Source organism: Psammomys obesus, unplaced genomic scaffold (assembly GCF_907164565.1).
Source record: "Psammomys obesus unplaced genomic scaffold, mPsaObe1.curated_primary_1811, whole genome shotgun sequence".
Lineage (NCBI taxonomy): Eukaryota > Metazoa > Chordata > Mammalia > Rodentia > Muridae > Psammomys > Psammomys obesus.
Window position 1 is genome coordinate 5,078,477 of NW_026596463.1, and position 21,819 is coordinate 5,100,295.

General features: G+C 39.8%; 1 protein-coding gene across 1 annotated transcript in view; it reads right to left on the bottom strand.

Annotated features, from left to right (window-relative positions):
* Tnpo1 (transportin 1) overlaps positions 1-21,819 on the bottom strand; it is an 81,731-nt gene that overhangs the window by 11,760 nt on the left and 48,152 nt on the right. Inside the window, exons 8-17 of the mRNA XM_055598404.1 lie at positions 15,626-15,707; positions 12,772-12,894; positions 10,408-10,526; positions 9,705-9,765; positions 8,966-9,134; positions 5,336-5,488; positions 4,240-4,465; positions 2,246-2,417; positions 972-1,058; positions 134-241 (exon numbers count right to left, since the gene is read on the bottom strand). Of these exons, the coding sequence (XP_055454379.1) occupies positions 134-241; positions 972-1,058; positions 2,246-2,417; positions 4,240-4,465; positions 5,336-5,488; positions 8,966-9,134; positions 9,705-9,765; positions 10,408-10,526; positions 12,772-12,894; positions 15,626-15,707 (1,300 nt within the window). The remainder of the gene's footprint in view (positions 1-133; positions 242-971; positions 1,059-2,245; positions 2,418-4,239; positions 4,466-5,335; positions 5,489-8,965; positions 9,135-9,704; positions 9,766-10,407; positions 10,527-12,771; positions 12,895-15,625; positions 15,708-21,819) is intronic.

The window sequence follows — 21,819 nt, forward strand, 5'->3', positions numbered from 1 at the left end:
TGAAGATAAACACACAGTTTTGTTGTTACATACTGAAGAAGCATGTACACATTACATGTATCACTAAAAAGAGTTTGATGGTCAGCAAGGAGAAAATATTAAAAAACAAACAAAAAACAAAAACACAACATACCATGGCTTGTGCTAGAGTCTTCTGTACTAGGTTTACACAACGCTGATACACAGGTTCACAATATGGAAGGAAGCCAGACTGCAAGGCTGTGGCAACAGATGAGAGGCACTAGAAAGAATCAAGATACACACTAAGTTTTTAGATGATAGAGAACATAAGCGCTTTAAACTAAGCAAAAAAGTCATTTATGCATCTGTTCTGATGCTGCTGTGGAGGGTTTATCTTCTTCAACCTCAGTCATAGTCAATTTGTCAATCAGAACAAAAGTAAACTTCTATTGTATCAGGTAGTATACGTCAGCTAGATGTGATTTGAATTATCAAGAAGATGCACAGGATATTGTAGGCTATATACAAACACGGCATACACTCGAGCATGAGAACAGATTCTGGTGTGAGGAACTCAAGTCTGCCAGCAGACTACTGAGCCTATGGTACAGCAGTGGCATGACCGTCCTGGAGGAAACAACCACTTTGTAATTTAGTCAAGGGGTGCTTGGCCCTGGAGGCCACCAACTGGAGGGAAGCTGTTTTGCTAGGTGGACGTGTTGTAAAACTACCTTCTCAATGTTTATACTTAAGAGCAGGATATTACTGACGCCTCCAACCTTGGTCAGAGAAGCTGGAGGAAGAGTGCCCTAAAACGCTATCTTCTGGATATGACCAGGCCATTTCACTCATGAACTCACAATGGAACAAGATCAAGCAGGTCAATATTCTAAAATGGATGGAGGAGGGACTCATGACGGCCACCCCTAGTTGACATTTTATCACATATACACATTTTGGTTTAGAACATGTCTGTGATGGAATAACCGCACATCAACAGCTTAGCATACCTCAAGTAAAGGGAAAAGATCTTTGTCTTCATCCTTTAACATGTTCCATTTCTGGATCAGAGGAGGCATTAGCATCTGAATATATTCCTGTTTACAGTAATGAAAACAAAATGCTTCACTATCATCTGCAAACAAGTACATTTGATTCGATAAAAACTAAAACCCATTTGGAACAACTGTGCTAAATTTTTAAGTGTTTTAAGAATCATTCTTCACTTTACAGTTCTCTTTTAAACTTTTAAGTTTTTCTACTTTATCTCTACTTTTTAATTTCTATGACCCTGATCAAAAGTACCTTATTCCATTAAAATCCACTACTTGGGTTTTCTCCCCATCACCCTTTTCCCCCCCTCATTTTTCAGACAGTCTCACTATACAGCCTGGCAGACGTGAAATTCACTATGTAGTCAAAGCTGGCACCAAGTCAGAGATCCACTTGCCTCTGCTTCCCAAGAGCTGGGATTAAAAGTCTATGTTACCAAACCCAGCATAATCCATAATTTGTTAAATCACAGGTTTTATTCGTAAGTGACTTTGGGAGTGAGAAGGGCTGGCTGTGGCCTATAACATTAATGACTTACAATACATTTACAATAATTAAACAAAACACACAGGCAATAAATCACTACCTACTCCTCAATTAACCAAACCAGCCAACACCAAAGCAAACCAAAGCTACTTGCTCCAATTTTGAGTGTAATTAAAAAAAAAAACAAAACACAAAAACAAAACAAAACGTGAGTTTATTAAGGCTCTTCCTACAGTGACCACATCTTATCAAATTGTTTTAGCAGAGACATTTAAGTTATGTTAAAATTTTTAAAAAATTATCTTCAAACCCCCACTTCATATGCCACACCACCACAGGCAAGACACTGACTGCACTGCTCGTTATCATTCTCTATCTATCATTCCTACTCTTAACTTTTTACACAGTAGACTCAGAATGCCTGGTACATGCTGAAGAGAAAGTGGTGTCAAGATGGAGAAGCTTTGAAGCCAGTGTTAATAAAATGGTGCTTATGTGGAACTAAGTAAATGTGGAAATCCAGAGTATAAAATCTTTTTTATCCCCTTTCCTCCCTGCACTTTAAAGTGCATTTACTAGTTTCCACACTAACCATAAGCTTATTTCAACAGCAGACCTTTCATAATTCTCAAAGGCACAAAACCTAACTGTTCACACTTATCAATCTTTTTACTTTGAAATATACACTATGTACTTGCTGCAGCTTGTTCTAATGTCCCCAGAGCAGCCATTCTCAGGTCCTTACTGGCTTGTTTAAATGATGTCCCACTGAATCTGCTAGTGTCCCTATGGCATCGTACAGAATGAGCAGGTTCTTATGCTGGTATTTACTGAAGGCGAAGACGAGGGTATCGAGTATGTAAGCAAGGTACGGGACGAGCTCTGTACAAGCCTCCTCTTCTAAAGTAGCGAAGGCACTAGAATGAAAAGAAACACAGAGGAAATGAAGTTTCCTGTTCACAGAAGATTAGACTTCACATCATGCGTACCTCTCAATGCCTCATTCAATATGCTTACTTTGGTTTGAAATATTTTTCATTTCTCTTAAAAATTATTTATTTTTTGCCTGAGTCTGTGTATGTGGCACCACATGCGTGCAGGAGCCCTCAAAGGCTATAACAAACATCTAATTTCCTAAAATGGAGTTGCAGATGATGGTGAGAATTGAACCCAGGCCCTCTACAAAAGTAGTTTAGCGTTGTTCAGCGCTGAGCCATCTCTCCAGTGTGCCCTCACCCTTTTTAAAAACTTGAAGACAGTGTCTCATTATGTAGCTCTGGTTGGCCAGGAACACACTTACACTTTGTAGCCAGTCTGGCCTTGAACTCGGAGAAAGAGAAAGACGTTAGGTCACAACTGGTAGTCTAGACTAGCCTCAAATGTGCTAGGAAGCCCAGAATGACCTGGGCTGATCCTCACCTTGAGTCTTGACATGACAGGCATATGTCACCATGTCTAGTTCACATGATTCTGAGGATGAAAGCCAAGACTTTATACATATTACAGTGACCCATTTGTGGTTTAGGAGTCAAATACCAGATACTCATACATGCCAGGCAAGTGCTCGGCCATCTAGCTGCCCTCCCAGCTCACCATTGACTGCGTATTCCTGGACTGGTAGGCTGGCTTGGCACATGCCTTCCCAGTTGTGGAATTACAAACAGCCACTAATGCACCTGGTTTTTGTTTTATACTCTCTACAAATGGAATCACATCCTGGCCCGCTTTTCCTTCCTTCTTTCTTTTTTTTTTTTTAAAACAGGATTTTTATGTATAGCCCTGGCTCTCCTGGAACTTGCTCCATAGACCAGGCTGGCCCTGAACTCAAGAGACCCATTTGCAAAAGTGTGTAACCTCACTACCTGGCTCTTCCTTTCTTAATGCGATACAGTGGTGAGACCTAAAGCTATTAAGGCTCTGGCCCTTGTATTTACTCAACAAGTTTATTTGATGCTTACTATTTATGGACTCGCTGGGAATGCAGCAATCTGAAGTGTAAACTCTAGATCACAGAGTTTAAAACAAAAACCAGGTGCATTAGTGACTGATTCTAATTCCATAACTGGGAAGGCATGTGCTAAGCCAGCCTAGCCTACGAGGGAAGTCCAGGAATACGAAGTCAATGGTGAGCTGGGAGGGCAGCTAGATGGCCGAGCACTTGCCTGGCATGTATGAGTATCTGGTATTTGACTCCTAAACCACAAACAGGTCAATGATAAAAGTAATTTAAAGAATTATAAATGTAATGGCAGGCCCCCTTGCTTGAGGAAACAGAAAGTAGTAGTAATAAAACCATGTAATTTTTGATGTGAGAAGAGTGCCCCCAAATCCCACAGCACAGCTACTGGGACACAGTCATCAAGCACACAGCACCACAGTGGGTGCATCAAAAGTCAGCAGGACATTCTATCTTTAAGTGATGGCAATGGAACGGCAGACTGAAGAAGTATCCACAATTTGGTTATTCTTTTGTAATACTTTAGTTGACAGAACGAGGAGGAAAGCAAAGGCTTATACTTCTGGCTAAAAGTCACATTTTGTCTAACAAAACCATTACATAAACTATTCCCTTGCCAAACGTAAAGTATGGTAATGTGAAAACACCCCAGAGCTACAAATCAGTCCTATTATAACTTAACCAATCAAAACTAAATTTCCCATCATAACCGTAACATTCCACTACTGGTTCAAAACCAGGCTCTCACTTTCACAACAGACACTGTCATGAACCTGTCCCACCTGCAAGCGGCTTCTTGTACTCTCTTGTTGCTATCCAGGATACGCTTCAGCAATTCTGTCATTAATGGCTTCAGGTATGTATCTGGTGGTTGGCTGACTACCCAGTGTGCATAGCGGCTAAGAGTCCAGCAGGTGATAGAACGCACAAGAGCCTTTTTATCAGAGAGGCACTGAATAAGGTGAGGAATGAGCTCTGGCAGGTATGGAATCATGCCCTGCATGCAACCTAGGAAAGAACAGCAATCTTTCAAAAGGTGTTAAACCCAACCATGTATAGAACCAACACAAGCATACATAAAAACATTTAGTATATAAAAAACATTTCCAGTGCTAGGAACAGAAAACTTGATACCAAATTATTTTAAAATAACAAATCAGAGACAGGCTTGGTGGTGCATGCCTTCAATCCCAGCACTCTGGGAGGCAGAGGGAGGACAGCTGTGAGTTCAAGCTCAGCCTAGTCTACAAAGAAAGTACAGGACAGACAAGGCCACACAGAGAAACCCTGTCTTAAAACAAACAAAAAAATCAAACAAACCAAAAAAAAAAAAAAATGTTAACAAATCAGAACTAATCGTTCTTAGGTATCTTACAGGAGGTTAAAATTACATTCTCTTTTCTGTTATAAAAATTGTTTTAAAAGCAACTACAAAATGTTTTGAGATAGATATTTACAGTGAAGACAGGACAAAAAAAAAATCCTTTATAGTTTATGATGACACTCTTATCAAGTTCCCAGATTTACTTGAGGAATAAAGCTATTTCTTGAGCAACAGCCCTTAGATTTCTTTCAGTTTCACTTACTGTAACAAAAACACCCGTAGATCATATGGCTGGCATAGCTGGCTGGGATCAGAAGTAAACCGTGATTGTTTATAAGGAGAGCATGGTAACTAGCAGAAGCTTCTGAATTCAGTCATCTCTTTGAATTGGTGTGGATCATAGTCTTGTCTACCACATACACACTGGCATTGCAAGCAGAGTTAGGTAGTATATGAATTCAGGGCCAAGTTTCAGCTTCTTTGGTTAACAATTTCTTATAGCACCTAGCCTTGTTAGAATCTATCAAGAGCTTCGTAATTTAAGCTGGCCTTACCTTCTGCAATTGCTCCTAAAACCAAGATGCCTGATTCTTTAACAACCCATTCATGATGGAAAAGCAATTCTTTCAAAAGTGGCAAAATGTGTGGCAAGAGCTCATCACGATAAACGTTTGCCAGAACATCGAGAGCAGCAGCGGAACATTTTCCTGAGGAAATAAGTTTTGTGACAGAGTTAGCGAATTTATTAAGATACATTATTCTGTACTTGATCACAGAATTCTTCTTTGTGGAAAAATAAAAAATGTTCTACTTAACCCTATGTTTCCAGAAGGCCATGATTATTGTTAAAATTCTGTGGTCACTATTGTTAAAAATGTGCTCACTTTAAGCAAACAGACAAAAGGTCACACTGAAAACTGAGTTTCACTCGGGGATAGGCCTGTTAGTGGCACATGTTTTTAATCCCAGCACTCAGGGGGAAGATCTCTCAAACCCAGCCTGCCTGACACTGGGTTCCAGACCAGTGAAGGTCATATAAGACCCTGTCTCAAACAAACAAAACACCTAAACTTAGTTCCACTTAACATTTTTAGTAGCAGGTAATTTAGAATCAAGTATATCATTTCTTTTTTGGACATTAACCAAGTAAACTGGAACAAAAGTCATTATCATATAAAATACACTAGAACAATTCTTTACAAGAGAATTAACTATGGTACTAAGATTTCACTAATATAACAAAGATAAGAAGTATAAATTTTTTCCACTGTGAAGTAGGGATAGCAAACAGCTACTTACAAACTTTAGTCAATGGCAAAAATTTTGTACAACTGTTAGAGAATGTTTTTGTACACTGCGTTTTCAAATGCTGATTTCTGTACCCAGAGATCTTATTGCAGTCTGGATTTTGGCCTTATCATAGATTGGTTAATAAAGAGCTGAACAGCCAATAGTGGGCATGAGAAATAAGCTGGGACTTCCAATCCCAGGCAGGAGGTCTCACGTGGGAACTAGAGAGAGGAGTCTTCTTAAGGACACGGATGCAGAATGAGCAGCCAGGGTGAGATGGCAGGCAACACGCTATGTGGCTGAAAAGTAGGCCAAGCCAGTATAGGTGGGTTAGAACAGCTCAGTATTTGCCCAGCTATAGTGCCTCAAGCTCTTATAACATTAATAGGTCTCCGTGCCATTATTCAGGGGCTAAGATGGGCATAGAAAGCCCATATTTTTATACAACAGTAAAAGCTGTCACATTGCCTACAAAAATCACTTCATCCATTAGGTCTATAATTATTATACACATGGTAGATTTGTACAACTGACCAGCACATAGACAGACAACAAAAGAAAATTTCGATGTGCTGAAGATAAACAGAAGAACAGTAGAGTACATAAAATCTGAGGTCAATTTTAAAAATCTGGCTTTATTCCTAAAAGCCTCAATAGGATTTTCCATGCAAAGAGCTTCTGGCCAGGGTATAAAGATAAATGGAGTACAAGCACTTGTTGAATGAAACTTGCTGTTAGTACCATCTATGCTAACCTTCAGTAATCCCCTTACGCACTTAGAGTTGCTGAAATGACTAAATGTAACATGTACATCAAGCTTTTGGCATAGTGCATAGCAAATTAGATATTTTAAATTATAAAAGTTAGATGTAAGAAACTGAACAGGCAGAATAGGAATTATGTGTTCCAGGATGACACACATCATAAAACACCACCGCTGTGAAAATAATAAGGCATGAGTCCTTACCAGGGTGCTTTTTTGCAGGGGGATCTAATAATGTATGCTGATTGTCATCACTTGTATGTACAGTGTCAGCATATTATCATGTGTAGGGCAATCCTCACAAGAATGAAATTATGTGATCCCAAATTTTCAGTAATGGGAAAGCCTGAATTAGAGCAGCAGGGTTTTAAAATCCAGCTAGCAAGCAAAAACAGAACAGGAGAGCCATTTGCTGAGGTTCTTGTCATGTGGGAACCACACTACTGCTAAGGGCATCTTTTAAGCAAGGAAATAAATGGCACACTGGTATCCTAAGCTGAGTTTAGTAGCATGTTGACATGTAGACCCAATTACTTCATGAAATCAGAACCACTTTTCGAAGATATGCCCACTGTCTAGTCTATGGCTGGAGAGGAAATGTGATGTCAGCCTCCAGGGTGATTTCCAAGGCTTCAGTCCAAGCCAGGTAAACAAACAAGCTCCTACTCTTCAGTAAGAGTGTGGGTTGCCTGGCTGGAGAGATGGCTCAACAGGTAAGAATGCTGCTCCTGCAGAGGACTAGGGTTCAATTCCCAGTACTCACATGATAGCTCACAACCATCTGATTGCAGTTTCAGGGGATCTGATGCCTTCTGGTCTCCTCTGGCACCAGTCACTTGGTGTAGAGACATATATACACAGGCAAACCACCCACATCAAGTAACAACAACAAAAAGAGCCGGGCAGTGGTGGCTTACACTTTTAATCTCAGCACTCAGGAGGCAAAGGAGAATCACTTTGAGTTCCAGGACAGCCTGGTCTACTGACTAAGTTCCAGGACAGTCAAAACTAACTACACACAGAGAAAGCCTGTCTCAAAAACAAAACAAACAAACAAAAGAAATGTGAGTTTGAATGCCAGTTCCACAAGTCATGAGTTTCCAGGTTTGGGGTTGAGGATAGGGGGGAAAAAGCCAACAGACTTTAAAAATATGTTTTTTAAAGTTTTGAATATACAAAATGAAGAACCTCCCTATTCTTAACACCAATTATATCAAACATACAAAAACTTGTTGGGAAAAGAGAAAAAGCCTTTTAAAGAATTTAATGGTGTGTAGGGTGTGGTAATGGTGCATGCCCACAATATTTACACCAGGAAGCAGAGGCAGATGGATTGACACAATTTTGAGGTCAGCCTGTTCTAGAGAGTGAGATCCAGACTACCCAGGGTTACTTAGTAGCCTGGGGACCTTGAGTACGGAAGAGAAATCCAAAAAATAAGACGAATTTGATGATTAGTGTTACAAGAGCATGCTTTAAGAGAAATAAAAACCAAACATTCCTACTCATATTCATTACAGTGGCAACAGGACAAGACACATGAACACTTTGATGCTGGTAGTGGGAAAGTACAATAGTGCAGCCACTATGGCAAACACGCTGGTGGTTACAGTATCACAACCCAGCAACCTTGCTGGATACATTTGCCAACAGACCAGAAAACATGTCCACACCTGCACATCAGTTTTCATGGATCGTTACTCCCCACACCAAAACGGAAAACACAATGCCAATAGCTATCAACTAACGAAAGGGAAAATATAATACAGGAAAGAACTATGGATACATGCTATAACATGCGTGAGCCCTAAAACATCATGCTAAGTAAAACCTAGTCAGATTGGATTGTTTATAAGCAGCAAATCCTTAGAGAGACATAGAGATTGATAACTAGTGGGGATGGAAGTAACAAAAATATCCCACATTTATAATTATGGTGACAGCTGGACAGATTTACAAATAAAACTCATTGTATTACTTTTTTTTTTTTCTTGACAAAGGGCCTTTGCTACATAGTTCAGGCTGAAATCAAACTTTTGAACCTCCCCTTCAGCTTCCTAAGAACTAGATCACATGCCAACAACAGAATTACTCCAAGTAAGCAACCGTGCTTTACACCCATCTGACTTACTCAGATTCCAGTCAGAAATTGTATCATCATCATCAATTTCATCATCATCATCATCTTCCTCTTCAATTCCATCCTCTTCATGCTGCTGAGCCACTGTCCTGGAGCGATGAAATCGCGGCCTTATATCCTGTTCACTATCAGGAATTGTTTCGTCTTCTTCAACATCACCCTGTTATTTTAGACAGAAACCTTCAGTGGCTATTCCACTTTAAGCTATTAATACCAACACGAGTAAAGGAACCAGAACATCATATGGGCCATGCACAGGATGCTGGAGTGTTTTTTTCTGAGTGAGAACTACTCCTCTCTGCAGTAAACAGGTCCCTGAGGAAGGGACAATAGAGCATATGACACTTGCTAGGTTTTTAGGCCCTTTTAGTTGGTGCTGTAAGAGTAACCTAGATCAAACTCAGATCAGTGTATTTAAAATAAACCCCAGAGAGCATAAGATGAACTTAAATAAAACAAATTACAAACTATAAACTAAAATAATCTCCAAATAGCTTCGGTCGAAGTAAATTAAGGAAAACCCAGTCATTATCAATTAAGGTATTACTTATTGCCATGAAAATCCATTATACTTGTTCTATCTTTGAACATCTGTGGCCTATTAAATATAACAGGGCACCTTTATATAGGGGCTATCCTAAAACAAACAAACAAAACATCCTACTGATCAAATCCAAAGCTGTATTATCAATATAGATTATCTTCCCTAGTGAGAGAACAGTTTCCTTACCTTAAGCAGAATAATGTCTATATCTGAGTACTTCATGCCATTCACTAACACAGGAATCAACCTAAGAGAGAATTCATGAAACAAAGATCAACAGTATTTTTTTTAAAGATTTACTATTACTATGTATACCTGCATGTAGGCCTGCAGGCCAGAAGAGGGCACCAGATCACGTTATAGATGGTTGAAAGCCACCCTGTGGTGGCTGGGAATTCATCTCAGGACCTTTGGAAGGGCAGCCACCTCTCCAGCCCAGTTTTAAGTCATCTTAACGACCTTACATACACTAACTAACCCAATGACAACAACAGTAGCAATATAGTCTTTGAGCATATCCGGGGCTACATCACTGTCCCCATTAACTGAGGAATATGAACAGGCTAGTTTTAAGAAACATGGATCAGCTAATAATGTTCCAGAAAAAAAGACCAAGAGTAATTAAACAATGCAATTATGCCTGCCTGTCTGTCTAGGCAGGGCTTCAGGACACGCTGTCCTCTGGCCTCCACAGGCCTATTCTGGCACTTGTGAATCTTCACCCAACACACGAACAAACTATTTTCATGTTGTTTTTAAAAAGGTAATCCTGAAAAACCTATTCATATCAATAACAAAGTGACCCTTTTGGAGGCCCCATCTATGGTGAGAGGACAAACTTTATGAAGATGAGTGTGCTTAGGACAAGCAGCATAATCACAACACTTACTTAGGTAGATGCCTTACAAGTACATCTTTGCATATTGGCTGTTCAGCCAAAGTCAGCCAGAATTCACAAGCCTCCAAAGCCACATTCTCATCTTGGTCTTGGGTCCTCTGCAGCATGTACTGTGAAAAGAATCCATATTGTTCATCAGCTTAACCCTGATAACAAATGGTATTTTAGTCCTAATCTGCCTATATACTGCAAGTCATGGTTTCCAATGTGTACTTCTCTCCTTTTAAACGCTCCCACGTGCCTCTAAAACATGCTAGAATTGAAGAACTACTGTTTTTTGTTGTTCCCCCCGTCTCCCAAGACAGGGTCTTGGACTCACTTTGCAGACCAGGGTGGCCTTAAACTCAAAGTGATCTACCTGCCTCTGCCTCCCTGAGAGCTAGGATTACAAGCTTGACCCACTATGACCAACTCAAGAACCACTGTGTAAGAATGAAGTTTTTATGTGTATGTATTATTGATCTACTTCTGTGCAGGGGTATTTAAGAAACTGTTAGAATTTTCTGACATGTCAATGTTAATCAGAGAAAAACAAAAATAACTTCATACATTCCTTAAACAAATATAACTTAAACAAAATAACTTCATAACATTCCTTAAAATAAAATTTTTTTTTAAATTAACAAAACAAACTGTCTCTTGCAGACAAACCTTTTTCCATATTTAAACCGATGTTGAATCAATATTTTTTACTTTAGAAAAAAAGCCTTTTCTGTCTTTGTCCTCTGGAGACAGGGTCTCAGCAAAGATCCCAGGTTGGCCTGGATCTCACCCCGTAGCTCATCTGGCCTCACACCTAGGCTCCTGAGTGCTGGGACTACAGGTGTGCACCAGTACACTTCAACACTTCTCAACACTTCTTAACTACAATCAGTCATTTCAACAAGTTATTTTATCATGATCTCTGAACACACCAAGCTGAATTCACTCATGTGACTTTCCAGTATACGTGGGATGGAAGTCAAAGTCAGTCCAAACATTTCTAGTGCACCCTCTCTTCTCGATGGAAACATACCACATATGGTACCTGTCACAGGCCTGTTCTACACGTCAACTATTATGCTTCAGAGCAGCACGACATCAAGTGCTACACAATACTATAAAGTCAGCTCCCTAGGTGTGACCTACACCAAGTGATACAATGCTTAACTTTCTGATTAGCTTCAAACTCAACTTTTCAACCTATTAGAGTTGACTTCATAGACAAAACAGACTCAAAGATACCATTTCTATACTTCTGACAACAGAAGATGCTGTACAAAGTGGATGCCAATATTTATTTAATATTAATATATATTTTGTGTGCCTGCTCATCTGTGTGAGCACCTTGTATAGAGTGCCCACTGAAGCCAGAAGAGGGAGTGGATCTCTTTGAACTGGAATTACAAGCAGCTGTGAGCCTCCATGAACGCTAGGGATAGACCCCCAACTTCTTCAAGAGTATTAAGCACTCTCACCCACTGAGACAGCTCTACAGAGTCTAACACACTGAAACTCCATTTCTAAGAGGTCTTATCTCACCACACAATACAAAACTGGAAGCACAAGTAAGGCTCTAGAAAACATACAGCTTCAGGCACTTTGGAAGCCATATAAACAAATAGGATTATATTCAGAAATGTAAAATAAAAGTGTGACTCTACTGGCACTGAATACAACATAAACCTTTCATCTATCTTATACAGTCCTTAAATAGTGCAACTGATGAAATTTTCTACATTTACTTTAACCACACATCTGAAAGAGGACCTTTTAAAATCTACATGGTTTGTACATGAAACTAAGGGTCAATCTCTTCCTCCTCCTTCTGGTTTTTCCACCCAGGGTTTCTCTGTGTAGCCCTGGCTATCACAGAACTCGCTCTGCACATCAGGCTGGCCTGCCTCTGCCTCCCCAGTGCTGGGATTAAAGGCAACTGTTCCACCACTGCCCAGTCAATGGCTTTCTTGCTTAGAAAACTCATACTTTCTGTAAGTCACAAAATCAGTACAATTTTATTGATAATGGGAAGAAAGCAAACTCAATTTTTAATTCTATTTCCAACAACCCCTGAATGTCACCTAATATCCCCAAAATACCCATAACGTGGTATACCATGTTTAATGAGAATTTCTTAGTTACAATGATTAAAACCTTGTATGTTTAAGTAACTCATCCAATAATATCTTAAATTTCACAAAAGAAACAAAACAAAACAAAACAAAACAAAACAAACAAACAAAAAAAAAAAAACCAAGAGGATTTATAATTTAAAAACAAACATATTTATGTCCCTCCACTCAAAGGTATTATAGAAAAATCAGGAAACTGTATCTTTATATTATATATTTTGTTCAAATATGCTGCTTCAGTTACCTCAACTATGTTATGCATATGAGGAAGGAGGCGATCCATCCGGACTTCAAGCAGCATCACAAGCGCCCGGCACACGTTTTTCCGCACCTCTGCTTCCTCATCACCAGCCAGTGCAAACAGATTCTGTTGTAGAAGAAACACATTTCCCCCATCCCAGTTTAAAATTCCCAATGTATTAAAAAGGTTTATACTTAATAGAAATGCTAAGATAACTGAACTGGAAGTTTGACATGCAGCACTTGACAGGTAAAGGCAGAAGGCCTTAATTTTCAAGACCAGAAGACTTTGTTTCAAAAAACCCAAACCAAACAAAGAAATATTGCCCCAACCCCAAAATCACCTTACAGCAAATGATAAAGCAGACAGCTAAGTAACTGTGGAGCCACAACTGCCAAAGACCATGACTATCACATAAAAAGTCACTCTATTTTTCTTTTTAATTTTTTTTTTCTTTTTTGATTTTTTTTTTTTTTTAAAGGTCTCTGTGTATTACTGGCTGGCTTGGAACTCAGAGATCCATCTGCCTCTGTGCCCAAGTGCTGGGATTGAAAGTATGCACCATGACAACATATTTTTAAAAACATTTATTTAAGTACGTGCACATGCAGGGGTTGTGTATGCACACAAGTACACTGCCCACAGAGTCCAGGGGCATCATGCTTTGGAGCTGCAGTTACAGGTGGTTGTGAGTCATCTGATGTGGGTGTTGGGAATTGAATTCAGATCCTCTAGATGAGTGGTCCATGCTCTCAACCACTGAGCCATCTCTCAGTGGCCTAAATACCATTCTTAATGTTGAGTGGTGGTTTTGTGTGCAGTGTATATTCGTGTGAGTGGTGTAGGTAAACACGTATGTGCATTGCAGGCCAGAGGTGTCCCACAGCTAGTCTCTACATTATTATTATGTTTTAGGTAAGATCACTCATTGAACCCAAAGCCTCACCAACTCATTCTTCTAGATATGGAACTTGGAGGGATCTCCCTGTCTCTAAGCCACCCCAGGGCTGGGGTTACAGACAAGCAATGCCAAGGTTGGCTTTTATGTTGAATGCTGGGATCTGAACAAGTCACTTTACAGACTGAACCATCTTCTCAGCTGCTCACTTGTACTTTAAGGTTCTTTTTTTCTTTCTTTTTTTTTTTTTTTTAAGTATGTAAGAATGGATTGTTGGATGTACAATCCTAGCACTCTGAAAACCGAGGCAGAAATGCTAGGCTAGCTATGGTTACATAGTGAGTTCCAAGCCAGCCCAAACTATAGAGTCAGACCCTGTTTAAAGAACAACCAACAAATGAATGGAATAAACAAATAATGGAACTGTATCATTGGGCCCTGGCCTTCAACCCCCTCCAAGAGCAGCAGAGGGAGCAGGTTAACAACCTTCACCAAGTCAGCTACAACTAGTAGAGAGGAAAGGGAACAGCAATCAAGGGTTCTAACAAATTCTTCTGAAGGTTAAAGGAGTGGGAGTGTGAGACAACAGACTAACATACCCACTCACAACGCCCAAGATACTATTATTCATTTCCCAGATACGTAATTAGTGAATAGCGGCTAAAAATGAAGCTGGCTTGCATGACACTGATACTTTGATTTTATCAACAAGTTTTCACTAAGAGTAAGCCAACTTTATGATGGCCACAGAACCTAGAGTCCTCTGGTTGGCCTGTAACCCATCATTTGAGATGAAGGTAGGATGATCAGGAGTTCAAGTCATATTAGGCTACATACACAGTGAACTAGAGCTAAGAATACATCTTGAAAAACATCAAAAAGATCTGAGTGACTCAGTGAGTAAAGACGCTTGCTTGTGTGGGCAAGTCTACCCCAGTCAACTTTCTCCCCAGAACTCATGTTTTGTTTTGTTTTTTTAAAGAAAAAAAGAAAAAGAGCCTGTGTAGTGGTACCCCAGCACTCCTATATTGAGCTGGGAGGTAGAGACAGGAGAATGGCCAGGAAGCCTGGAGTGTGTAGCACAGTAGGGTGGGAGAGAACGGAAAGGCCTGTGATTGAGCATGGGCTGCTTCTTACAAAGTCTTATACACAGCTGGGAGTGGTGGCCAGAGGCAGGCGGATGCCCTGAGTTCAAAGCCAACCTGATCTACAGAATTTGGAAAGAAGCTGTTAAGAGAAATAAAATGACCCTCCCACCCCCACCTATAATTTCAGCTTTTATAGCTACTGTAATAGGCCAAGCGTTTCTGAAAAGGAATTGTACTGTTTATGGATCATGGCCTTATTCTTCTGCATTTACGCCACAAACATGGAACTTAGTATTTAAGAGCTAGTTAATAGTTTTCTTGATACCATTACATTTACTATGAAAGTCAATGGAAAAACAGAAAGCCCTGCCTAAATGGTGTGGCCTATATATATGGAGGCCACCTAAGATTTTATGTGCATTGCCACTTTATGCAATGCACAGTGGACAGTAAGGGCTACTGTGAAGAAGCTGTCCTTTCAGGATGTATCTCTGGATTGGTATGAGTCAATGTCATCCAAGTTTATTAAATGTTTTGTGATTTCTTGCTTCACTCATGTGATTTTCCTACTCGTGAGCTAGGAAAATCAATTTTCATGTTAAAATGGAATGGTTTTATCGAGAGAGAATTCTACTAAGTAGTCAAGCTAGTAGGCAGAACTGTATATATTCACTCCATAGCCAGTATCTGCATCACATCTCCAATGTTCTATCACATAAAGAATGCTTTAATTTTTGGCCAAGAAAAACTAGTCCTATCATATCTGATTTTAATACCATCAGCAGTAGTAACTATTTCTACATTGTAAATTACTAGCTATAAACTGAAACCTCAGCACAGGGTGGTCCTCATGGGCAGGGCTGAATCTTACCTCAATGAAAGAATCAATGTGCAGCATAAGTGCTTGAGTCCGACTGATGATGAACTGATTGACACATGCAACAGCATGAGACCTAGAAACCAAATGTACACATTAATATACGCTCACAGCACAAGAACTTCAATGTGCATCTCTACAAATATTATATGTATCCATTAAAAGTGTAAGTCAAAAATCTGTGTATTAACAGAGAATGTTAGTGACACAGTAATCAGAAACTAAAGCTGAAGCAACACCAGCATATATCTATTTAAAAAAAAAAAACAAACAAAAAACCCGAAGAATACTCCTGGCACTTAGCCATATACTTTGATTTAATTATTTCTGAGCAAGATCTGCTTGATATTATATAAATGGCACCTACCCAAATATATATATTTTACAATGCAGTTTTTTTCCCCATAAAACTAAATACTTTTAAGCTGAAGGAAAAATAAAAGTCCTTGTTTTAAAAGCATCTGAGTATTAGTAAGAAAACTTAAGCAGAGCAAAATACATTTCAATTCCAATTTCCATTTTATAATATCTGTAGATTTCAGGCCAAATAATATTAGTCTATCTTCAATCCATACTTTTACTAGCTAGAACTTTTCAGTTACCACATTCACAAGCTGGGCATCTGGCCTTGCAGTGATCACTCTATTCTCATCAAGATATTCTCTCAGCTGCTACACTATCACAACTTCCTTTTGCACTGATATCTACCAGAAAATAACTTTTACAGGTTAAAGTCAGCATTCCTAAAACCTTCCATTGTCTAACTCTTTCCTTCTTGTGTAGCTCCCAATAATCTTTTATGAGCTATATTTTAAAATGACTGCAATTTGCTAAAAATCTCAAAAGTTCAAAATTTTGTTCAAAGAACACACTAGAATCCAGTATGACCCTGTGGTCATTAAATAAGGACCCAGAAGAAACTACATGTACATTGGACAAGTGAGTTTTTTAAACCAAAGCGGGAACTTCATTATTTTCTTTTTTAAAGACATGGTCTTACTATGTAGCCCCATTTAGCCTTAAACTTGAAGATCTACTTGACTTTTCCTCCCAAGAGCTGGGCTCAAAGGTGTGTGCCATCATGCCTGGCAGGAGAACACATTATTTTAATGAATGTGCTAATGTAGTGGTTTAAATGAGAATTCAACATAGTTGAATGCCTAGTAACCAGGGAGTGGAACTGTTTGAAAAAGTACTGAGTGTGGCCTTGATGGAGAACATTGTGGGATGGGCTCTGAGGTTTCACAAGTCCCATGTCAACCCCAGTTTCTCTCTTTCTGCCTGTGCATCAAGATGTCATTCTCCAAAGTGAATAAATTGTAATAAATTTTTTTAAAGACTTAAAAAATAAAAGGAAAAAAAAAAAAGATGTAATTTTCTCAGCTGCTGCTCCAGCACCTCCCAGCATGCTACCATGCTTCTCACTGTGATGAGAAGAACTAACCCTCTGAAACTGTAAGCAAGCCCCCAAATGAATGCTTCTTTTTATGAGAGTTGACTTGATCATGGTGTCTCTTCACATCAATAGAGCAGTAACTAAGACAGTCAGGGGAAAATATGCTATTCAAAGGAAACCCTGACTTCCACAGCAGCATTTTTCAATCTGTGGGTCATAACCCCTTTGGGGGATGAACAACCCTTTCACAGGAATTGCGTATCAGATATTTACATCACGATTCATAACAGCAGCAAAGATACAGTTATAAAGCAGCAATGAAATGTTATGGTGGGGTCACCACAGCATGAGGACCTGTATTAAAGGGTCACAGATTACGAAGGTAATGCTGAGCCACGTGGTGGTTTGCACTCAGAAACTCAGGTTCACAAGAAGGCTGAGATACACAGCATGAGCCCAGGAGCTAAAAGACCATACTGAGCAGCATCATAAACTAATCTTAAAAAGAGCCAGAAGGAAATAGAGAAATCTTTAAATACCCACAGATCAAAAAGAAAAAAGCTCTAATAAAAATATGAACAAAAGTGTGAAGGGCAATGCTTATAATAATACAAAGTCAACAGCCTTAATGATAAAAAGCACACAATCAATACAGTAACAAAACATTGTATCTACCTGATTAGCAACATTTAAAATGTGATACAAACAGAATTCACATGTAACCACAAAAAAAAAACCCCAAAAAACCCAACAACAACAAAAAATCCCAGATAGCCAAAACAATCCTGAGCAAAAGAACGCTAGAGAGATCACCATTCTGTATCTTAGAGAACCACAGTAATAAAGACAACATGAGCTGTATGTAGCGGACACATGAAATTCCAATGCTTGGGAAGCAGAGGCAGGCAGAGCTCTGTGAATTTCAGGCCAGACTGGTCTGAACAGTGAGTTCCAGAACAGCCAGGACTACAGACTGTCTAAACAAACAAACAACAACAAAAAAGAGAGAAAAAGAGAGAAAACCCAATGTTACTGGTAGAAGATATATGTAGACCATTGGAAAAATAATCAAAGACCCAAATGAGTATGTATAACTTCAGCTATTTTTGTGACAAACAGCCTCAAAACAGGCTAGAGAAAGCATCTTCAACAAACGGTACTGGGAAAACTGGATGTCCACATATAGAAGTTAGAAGTGTTCTATCACCCTACACAAAAACTAACTCATAAAGCCTGAAACACCGAGTCCGCTAAAAGATGACATAGGTAGTCCCCCTAAATTATTTAGCTGTAGGAAAAGACTTCCTGAATAGGATTCTACTTGCCCCCAAATTAAGGTTAACAATTACTGGCAGGTAGAACTTGGAAAATAAAAAGCTTCTACCCCACTAAAGAAACAATCATCAATCAGATAAAGAGGCCCACAGAATAGGAGAGAATTTTTGTCAGCTAGACATCTGACAACAGGGTTAATACTTGGGGGTCATAACCCCTTTGGGGGATGAACAACCCTTTCACAGGAAACCAAAACCAACACCAAAACCACCAAATAAACCCACCACCAAATAACCCATTCACAAAATGGTTCTAGGACCTAAACAGTTAAGGATTTAAAAAATCTAAACTACGTCCATTGCTTCTAGCAATTAGAAAATGTAAATCAAAACAACTTTGAGATTTCATCTTACCCAGTCAGAATGGCAAAGATCAATAAAAATCCCTACAACAAATGATGGGGGAGTGAGAACCTCATTTACTCTTGATGGGATTGCAAACTGGTATAGTCACTATAGGAAAAGTTGGGAGAATGATCAAAAAAGCTAAAAGTGGGTCTACCATATTACCCAGCTAAAGTACTCCTTGGCATAAGGCCAAGGAACTCAACATCCTACTCCAGACACTTGTTCAGTCATGTCCATTGGTGCTCTATTCACAATAGCTAGGGAATAAAAATAAACTAGATAGACGATGAAAATGTGGTATATTTACAGTATGGAATACTATTTGGCTGTAAAAAAAAATAAAATCATAAATTTTGCAGGCAAATGGAAGGAACTAGAAAAGTTCATTTTGTGTGAGGGAACCCAGATCCAGAAAGACGAACAATGAATGTTCCCTCTCATCAGAGGCTCCTAGCCTCAAATCTTCAGATAGTACATATTCCCGAGTCACTGCAGAAACCAGGACAGTAAGAAAAAGACTTCTGATGGAGGAACAAGAGAGAGGGGAATAGCAGGCATCTGGGAAAGGGCAGGAGGGAGATCAGCGGAGACGGTAAGGTAAGATAACACACTACAGTCTGTTGCTCTTGCCCTTGGTTGCACTCAGAAGTGGGAAGTTAAGTCCCTACTGCTGAGACACCACGCACTTCAGATACAGGGCTCATAGACCCCTGAGCTGAGCTGACCTGGATGTCCTCTCCCTAAGGACTACCTTCATGGTAGCAGAAGGCACCTGCAAGCTTTCAAAGGAGAGAAGCGGTGAGCAGCCCTGTCGGGCTAGGACCCGGCAACACCAGCACGACAACCCGAAGGGTGCAGCAGTGGCACACATGCCTTGGCAGTAACCAACAGCTCTCTAACTGGACTTAAGACCTGTTCAACAAGATGGGAATCATGCCCAGTGCTAGAAATATAGACAAGTCCCCAGAGCTAGAGAAGTTATGGATCTTACAGAAGAGCCAACATCCATCACTCTACTAAGTCAGAGGACTGGGGAGTTTGTGAAGCGACACCTATAATGTCTCACCAATGTGACTGTAATGCAAAGGCCATAAACTCTGAAAGACAGGGGGGAGTATATAGGAGGGTTTGGAGGTAGAAATAATGTGATTATACTATAATCTCAAACAACAAAAGTAATTTAAAAAGGCGTGATAAAGCCAAATAAATGATGCCTATGGCAGGCGTAGGGAAAACATAAGCTTATCTGAAAATGAGTCCTATGCACAGGACAAGCCTCTCTCAAACCTCAAATCCTTGTTGAGACCATGCCCTTTACACCAGGACAGAAAAGCAGCAGAAAACAGTCTCCAATGGCTCAGGGGGCTGTGGCCCAGTGGCATGCTAAGAGGGACACTACTATTTAAAACTGAGCTACCCAAGGGACCTAAGAACAGAAAACGAAGTCCGGGGACCTGACTTAACATGCCCAAATTCAACCTGCCAGAGACCCAGAACGAGGGACAATCCTGGAAGACAAGAGAAAACAAAGGTCAGACACTGACAGCAAATGTGACAGGGCCTCTGTGCAGGCAGAAGTGCACAAGAGGCAAACTCATCATCTGAGAATAACTCAGCCTGAGGTCAGATGACCACTTGATGTCAGCAGAAGACTCACCTCTGGAGCTGGCTATCTGTCAGCAACTCAGAACTCCAACGCTCCAGAAGATGACCTGACACCCATAGCTCCACCTGCCAGCAGGGTGAATAATACTCAGGATTTAAAGTAGCTAAGGAGTTCCAGATACGCAGATCTCAGCACTGGGGTTGTCTCCACTGTGACCAGCAGGGAATGCTGGTGTCAACAAAGCACAAGTGAAGACACTTACACAAGCTTTTGACTAGAATGAACTATAAGCAAAGAGATTCCAAGTACAACTGACCTTCCCACAGCCGGCACAACCCTGGCGGGCTCCAGTAAGACTCCCCACAGGTGTCTACTATTGTCTTTCTTTTTTCTACTTAGCAATTTTACCTTTTTATATTTTTACTATCTTTCATGTATTAGTTTATTTATTTCCATCAGCCAGTTGTTTTTTTTTTTTTAATGCCCTTCAATTCTTCTTACTTCTAGTATTAAAACTTCTAGTAGAATTCTGTATTTTTAAAGATTTAAAATTTTATTTCTGTATTAGGTGTATGAATATTTTACCTGCATCTATCTTTATTTATTTATCTATATTTATTTATTATTTATTTATATTGCACACATCTGTACTATGTGTGTGCAAGCCTGCAGATCAGAAAAGGGCACCAGAGCCTCTGAATACGGAAGAACCAAACATGGGTCTTCTAAGAGAGCAATGTGCACACAGTCACTTAGCCATCTCCCCACCCCTGGTTATTTTAAAATCATGTATCTGTGTCTGTTTGTGGCAAGGGCCCTCAGAGTTGACAATTTTTTTCTTTGGGGAGGAGGGGGAAGTGTTTCAAGACTCAGTGTCTTTGTGCAGCCCTGGCTGTCCTAGAACTAGCTCTGTAGACCAGGCTGGCCTCAAACACAAAGATCTGCCTGTCTCTGCCTCCCAAGCACTGGGATTATAGGCGTGCCCTACAGCCGCCTGGGTTGTCACAACTTAAGAGGTCGTTGTATGGGCCCCAGGAACTTGACTCTGGTCCTCTGTACATGCTGAGCCACATCTCCAACACCAATAAATAGACCTTCAGAAGTAACTTTTATTTATTTGCTGTGATAAGGGTTCTCTATGTAGCCCTGGTTGTCCTGGAACTTACTATGTGCACCAGCTGGCCTCAAACTCAGAGATCCGCCTCCTCCGCCTCTTTTAATATTAGAATTAAAGGTGAATGCTGCCACACACAGCTTCTTTTAATTTTGAAAAAGCCTTTGTTATCTTTTATTCCCCTTCTTACTTTCATCTTCTTTTATTCACATATTTTCTTGTTACTGGAGAATCCTTTTTACTTTTTAACTACCTGTTTTCTTTCCCCTTCATAACTGTCCCTTCCATCTACTTAACCTTGTGTTCCGGAGTCCCTGCTCATTCCTTTATCTGACCTGTTTACTATTTCCACATTTACTCTAAATTTTTAATTTCATAATATACTCATTA